At 44.1% G+C, this 6,382-nt stretch overlaps 2 protein-coding genes across 2 annotated transcripts; both read right to left on the bottom strand.

The window, feature by feature from the left end:
- Positions 1-663: 663 nt before the first annotated feature.
- Positions 664-2,757, bottom strand: fam89b (family with sequence similarity 89 member B). The gene is made up of 2 exons (XM_041952630.1): positions 2,231-2,757; positions 664-1,977 (listed from the first exon to the last, which is right to left on the bottom strand). Exons 1-2 carry the CDS (start codon positions 2,483-2,485, stop codon positions 1,690-1,692), a joined length of 543 nt encoding a protein of 180 aa, XP_041808564.1. The 5' UTR covers positions 2,486-2,757; the 3' UTR covers positions 664-1,689.
- Positions 2,758-3,257: 500 nt separating this feature from the next.
- znrd2 (zinc ribbon domain containing 2) lies at positions 3,258-6,096 on the bottom strand. Its single transcript, XM_041952612.1, has 4 exons — positions 6,053-6,096; positions 5,416-5,567; positions 5,230-5,314; positions 3,258-5,106 (listed from the first exon to the last, which is right to left on the bottom strand). Exons 1-4 carry the CDS (start codon positions 6,066-6,068, stop codon positions 4,676-4,678), a joined length of 684 nt encoding a protein of 227 aa, XP_041808546.1. The 5' UTR covers positions 6,069-6,096; the 3' UTR covers positions 3,258-4,675.
- Between the last annotated feature and the right edge of the window lie 286 nt (positions 6,097-6,382).

Below are 6,382 nucleotides of genomic sequence, written 5' to 3'. Positions count from 1 at the left end.
TTCACAGAGACTTGTTGTTTAACATTGAAGACAACATATCCCATGATCCCACATTCATTCATGATGTCATCAGATGTCTTTTGTTGTCATTGTTTTGATTGAGAGATCCCTTGAGGCAGATATTACATGCTATGCCTTTAATGTAAACCTGGGGTTTCGCCCCTGCCCCTCATACAGCCTGAGACCACCACTGTTAAAACATACCTCCTGCTTTAAATCTAACAGACCTTTGTGTGGCAACATGAAAGTGTCAGCAGTGTCCTTCCTTGTGTTGTTTCTTAGCTTGGTGGAATTGCATTCTCACATATTTTTTTTCAACTTGGGGGTATTTCCTCACATGAAGGACTGATCTCACCATTCATTGTACTGTAGCTCCCCCACTAACACCTTATTGTCCTTCCCAGCTCTCCCCGCTGACCTCCAGTCTGATCTACTTATTTTAACAATCACTGTAACACGCTAACAATCCTTACAGTAACTGTGTGGGGTGAGAATAACAACGCCTGCGAGAGGCAGAGAGAGAAATATGAGAAACGAACAGGTGCAAAGAAAGAGCAGACAACAGTAGAAGCGTCCACATTCACATTTAGCTGATAATCCTCACCACAGAGACACGTGTTGTGATGACGAGACGAGAGCAAACGGACGGAGAGACAGACAGGCACATAGATTCTAACAATAACCACAACATATGTTGATTATAAATAGACAACAGCATGAGACTTCCCACTCAAACGTCACCCCCCTTCGTTCCTGCTCCCTCCACAGCAAATGTTTTTTCCCCACTCTGCTCCTTTCAGCGTGACCTCAGAGGAGGAGGAGGAGGCCCGCAGGAGAGACGGAGCTCTCTCTTCACTGGAGACAGTGTGTCCCCTGTTGGTCATTATTTGCAAATCACCCACTGATTACCTTTTATTCTAATACAGAAATATTGTGCATGTCTGCTGTGACAAAGATTGCTTTAAGCTTTAAATACAAAAAAATTATTTAGTGGCTTTTCCAAAACACTTCAAGACTTCTTCACCATTTCCACTGTGCAGATGGTGCCACTTCTGGCTGGTGGGACTTGCACTGTGAGAAAATGGTTAAATTAATAATGCATTCAGGAGTTGCTATTACAGGTAAAATACTGATAAAGCTCATGATTTATGTACATTTAAAGACTGCTTTAAAGTCTCAAGATGAAGCGAAAGTGAGATTTTAAAAACTCTTTTACAGGAGAGTACAAAAATTCATCAGATTTATTGAAAATCAAGATAAGGCTGCAGGGAAGTTTTTCGTAACTTACAATTCAACAGGAAATGTCAGGTTGGGGACATTTACAGAGGTCTGGTTTGACAGAATCACAGCTGAACATCATATCTTGGAGCAGAAAAATGTGCCAAATGCTCATAAAATTAAACCAAATACAGATTATTGATCGACAGCTGGATCTGATCTGGAACCTTGTTTCATGCCATGCTTGTATTCACAGACATCTCAATAATTCTGAGTAATATTCCAGCCAGCTTAGTGGCGAGTATGCAGCATGTAGGTTGACAAAAGTGTCAGAAGAGCGTGGATAAGGCTATATACTGGATATATTACCTGGACAAGAGATGCATGGCATGTAAGCAAGTGTAAACGGGGCCAAAAGGGGCAGTAAGACACATGAACCTGCAGCACATGGTGCATGGAACGGTTTCTTCATCAGGGAATGTGAAAGGAGTCCTTGATCCACTGGTCCCTGGAATTGCTGCTGGGTGGGGGCAGAGACAAGGACGAAGAAGAAGAAGAAGAGAGAGGCTGCAACTGAACTCCTGTCTCCTCCCCATCTTCCTCTTCTACTTCCTCCTCCTCCTCCTCCTCCTCAGAGTATCCATTGTCAGCACTGAAGGAGGCCTCAGACAGCAGCGAGGAGCCCTTGTACTCCTGGATGGCCTCCCGGAGAGACCACAGCTGGCACAGCAGAGACACGTCGAGCTGACGCAGACCGACCTGGAGGAAATTTAGTGTGAAAAATTCATTTTCGACGACAGAAATAGTTTGATAAAATAATCTTTGCTCACCTCTTGACAACTGAGCCATGTCATAGACAGCTGAGTAAACTCTTTCCTTCCACTGATGAGCTCAGGTTTAAAGCATTGAAAAATTGCTGACATGCAAATTTGTCCAAAGCAGAGAATGGATATTGCACATGTTTTCTTTGCACAGTGAGTTTTGAGTGCAGGATACTCGCAGGGCATCTCACCATCTCTTTCCGCAGCAGAGCCAGAGCAGCGTCCAGTCCTCCCGGTTTGCTGTGACCGCGCGGCGCGTCCCCGCCGCCCCTGCTGATGTCGGCCTGGATGCGCGCTCTCTTGCTGTGCACCTTCTCGATGTCCCGCCACGACCCGCCGCTGGAGTTCAGGATCCCACTGAGGCCCTTTGGGAGCGGCGGCAGCCCCTCCACCGAGAGGACGCCGCCCACCGCACAGTCCGCCGCGCCGCCCCGACTCGCGTTCATCACAACGCTGCACAGCTGACTCAGGAGACAGAAGGCAGCAGTTTCTGCATGGACCGCTTTCAAATGCGCAAACAGTCCAGTGCGTTATGCTGTCTCACCATCACCCTGGGTGCTATTTTCCTCTCTCCCAGCAGCAGAACAGAGCGGTGTCCCAGGTCCTGGAAACCAGCTTTTCAAAGGGCCAAAGCAAGTGAATGCATCCCTGTTTTGTGTGAGTGGGCTTCAGTTGAGGCTGAGTCTCGGGTTAATGTCAGGCTTCCTGGCTTTGTTTAGTTTCCTCTCCTTTGTGTGGGAGAGTTCACCGACAGCCCCCAGCTCCGCCCGGCTGTGACCGCGCCACGCCCCACTACAGTGTGTGTCTGAGGGGGAACGGAGACTGTCAGGGGTTAGTCCGGATCAACTGTATTACTGCTGAGCTACGTTTAGACACAGCAGACCCTGCTTACACCTTGTGTCTTTGGTGGTCCGAGTGATCACCTGTGATCGGATCTCACCCCCCGTTTTATATGGAAAAGAAACACATACATCGTTTCCGTTTGTTCTTGGTCCAAATGATAATCAGTCTCAGGAAATACTCCGGCTTTCTAACCCTGCCATCATAAATAAGGCCAGTCATGGCCTTATTTATGATGGCAATCCACATAACAGAAAGAATAAATAAATAAAAGCGTGTATAATGTAACTACCTTTGCAATATCACCAACTTTTGCCAAGACAAAGATGCATAATATGACTGCAGATGTTAACTGTAATTCACAGGACACGTTTTAAACAGAAATGTACATGTTTATTGGTACTTATTAGAAGCGTTTTTCAATGAACAAACTCTATGGCATTGCTTTTTGCATTTGGCGCCCCCTTGTGGAAAAAACTGCAAAGCTCCTGAATAGGCAATGATTTATTCAGGTATTTAATTGGAAACCTCTTAACTGCCTTGAACAACACTGAAGCTGGGTTTTATCTAATATGAAGTACGGTCTATTGATGCACAGTTATATTTCTGCTGGATGTTTTGAATGAATAAAGAATTTTGGGTCTGACCCCTGACTGTTGCTCTGTCTCACCTGAGCATCACCATCATGTATCAGGTATATTTACAGCAAAAACCTCAGAACTGCCAGCACGCCATGACAATCTCTGCATCGGCAGAAGGTCAGAGACAACAGAAATCTGAGCGTCAGACTGAACCGTGAATAGAAAAATGCATCGGATCTGACCAGAGGACTGTTGTGTTCAACAATATACCAACAGATACTGGTATAACACCATGTAATAACCAATCAGAAAAAAAGATGTCATTTTCCCAGATGTCTATTTGGTGGGCATTTTGGATTAATCTAAGATGATCAACATGAGCAGTCTTTTACTGTAAAATATAGATTAGAAGACTTAATTTAAAATATGTTTAAGGCCTGATGGTTTAAAATTGATACCAGTGATGAATGTGTATTCAGAAATGTTCATTTCTCGTTATATCCGAACTTACAAATGTGAGGGGTGAAACAATTCTAATCCTGAAAATGGATGTAATGAAAATGCAAGTGAATTGAAGAATGGAGGGAAAACCTGGATATAAAATGAATATTGGGAGTGCTATTTAAGGAAAATGGGAGTAAGAAAAAATATTGAAAAAAGTGATGAAATGCATGTGATTTGAAAGATAGTGGTAACTTGTCAACTGATTTGACAAACCTGACTGACATTTTATTTGAAACTGTGATAGTCTGGGCTGTGTTACTGTCTGCTGTCCACCACTCATCATTCATAACCACCTGACATTTACAGCAGTATCAGAAATAACCACTCTTGTTACTTCTGCCTAAAATGTGAATCAAATTGTTTTCATTTCACATCCATTTTACTCCTCTACTTTTAAACTCACATGCATTTTCATCAATTTTTTCTTACTTCCACCACTCATACAAAAACAGTCTAATTTTCAAACATTTGTACTTAAACATACTATGAAACCATTTAACATGATATTCCGGCCAGCCATATAGGTATGCTAACTGAAGAGCAACTTTTGACATTTTACCCTTATTTCAAGTGCAGTTCCTGACCAATTTTGAATTCAGCAAGGATTCAGTCAAAGAGAGATACTGCAAAGCAGCGAACCAGAGTCAGTATGCCAGGACAATCGAATAGAAACAGCGTTAATCCATGGTTTCAGCCTTTTTTCCGTGCTGGTTACTGGCTGAGCTCCTTGAGGCTGCGCAGTGAACTGGCACAGCTGGTGATGAGGCTGCAGAGCTGGATGCTCGCCTCCAGGGAGGCCGAACTCTGTAGCTGGGTAGTGGCCCAGCGAAGTTTGGTTAGAACAGCTTCCTCAGCTTCTTGCAACACAGTTTGGAGGGCAGCGCTCTGTGAACTAACTGGGGGGCGAGGAGGGGCTAGGGCTGTGGTGGCGGCAGGAGTTGACGGAGAAGGGACAGCAGGTGGAGGCAGGGCAGCTCTCCCTCCCGCGGCAGCCCCCTCACAGTGCTCCGGTCTGGGAACTGACACACTTGCTTGGCTGCTGCTGGGGCCTCCGTTGAGTTCAGGGGCCTGGGATGGTGCAGGGGACTGGGCTGCAAGCTGCCTCTCTCTTACTTGGGACAACGCAGCCTGAGCATTCAGAGCTAAGAGGTGAGGAGAATAATAAATTTACCCACAGATTATGGCAAGAATAACAATGATAGATGAGACAGCTGGTGTATTTATTTCCCATGAGCATCAAATACAGGTGTGTGAGTTGTGTGTACCAGGATTGTCCTTGTCAACATCAGAGTCCAGCTCCTGACATGAGACACAGTAGTTTTTCTGCTGTTTGTCCTGGAGAAGAATTGTCTGAAAACACAGAACATACGTATTTCAACACTCCACCTTTTCACCATCACTTAAGGTTTTACCACCATCACAAACACAACACGAACATGCACTTCACCCACCCCACACACATCACAGCACTCTCCCAGCATCTTGTATCCTTTGAGCAGGTAGTTTCCCATCAGCTTGCTGATTTTGTCTTGTCGCTCCCTGCGAGCCTGGATCACCTTCATCTCTGCCTCCGTTGGAGGCTCCCACTCGAAGTCCTCGTCATCTGAGGTGAGTCACAAAGAAATGCTGATTTAATTCTACAATATTGTACCCACACATACACCGTACTGCACTATTAGCCTCACCGAATTCAGTACTATTGCTGTGATACTGTCTATACACAGTCCCGAGCAGTGCCGTAACGTGTGTGTTATCAGCTGACTTTGCTAATTTATTTGTTCAACTTTTAAAGAGTTTTGCACTTATTATAAAATATGCACAAAACTTTGGCGAACGCTGAGGCCATTTTAAACATGTTTGGCATTGCCGCAGTGCTCTGCTAGGAAAATGATAAGCTAGCTAGCAGATCAACCGTGCTCACGTCAGTTAGCGGTTATCTATACGTTGGTGACGGTAAATCTAAGTAAAAATAAGATCACACACTAGAAAAAATAACTACGCGTGCGCCATACTAGTTCTTCATCACCCGTACAGGTTAATTGGAGAAATGTCAAGTTAGCTTGCTTATTAGCTCATAAGTTCACAAACCTCCATTCAGAGCCATGTTGCTTCAGTGCTACACGTTGAGCGTGATGACGTCGGAGTCGTCGAGCGTCGTCCCGTCTTCTTCTTTGACGTTTCGAGTTTTTTAAAGTTGAATTACTGCCCCCTTTTGGAAATAATCTTCCTCATTTTTTAAAAAGTCCTGTAGCTCCAATAAATTCGAATAATTTATGATGTCTGAGCCAAATTTAATCCTACCTGTTTTATTATGATGGCAGTCAAGGAAATTAATAATTAGATAAATGCATAAAACATATGATCAATACATCCTAAAATAATATAGATAACATTTTAAGAATTAAGTAATTTTGATAT

The sequence above is a fragment of the Chelmon rostratus genome, chromosome 14, assembly GCF_017976325.1.
Source record: "Chelmon rostratus isolate fCheRos1 chromosome 14, fCheRos1.pri, whole genome shotgun sequence".
NCBI lineage: Eukaryota > Metazoa > Chordata > Actinopteri > Chaetodontiformes > Chaetodontidae > Chelmon > Chelmon rostratus.
This window is presented reverse-complemented; position numbering and strand designations above follow the sequence as displayed.

What these genes read in the sequence shown, in the direction of transcription:
- znrd2 (XM_041952612.1), bottom strand. An exon ending in AGTGCTGTGATGTGTGTGGG is followed by an intron (nt 5,315 to 5,415) that starts GTGGGTGAAGTG and finishes CTGTGTTTTCAG; the next exon opens with ACAATTCTTCTCCAGGACAA. An exon ending in TGTTGACAAGGACAATCCTG is followed by an intron (nt 5,107 to 5,229) that starts GTACACACAACT and finishes CTCACCTCTTAG; the next exon opens with CTCTGAATGCTCAGGCTGCG.
- fam89b (XM_041952630.1), bottom strand. Translation starts at nt 2,485, where the DNA reads ATGAACGCGAGTCGGGGCGGCGCGGCGGACTGTGCGGTGGGCGGCGTC. An exon ending in CTCTGCTGCGGAAAGAGATG is followed by an intron (nt 1,978 to 2,230) that starts GTGAGATGCCCT and finishes AATTTCCTCCAG; the next exon opens with GTCGGTCTGCGTCAGCTCGA.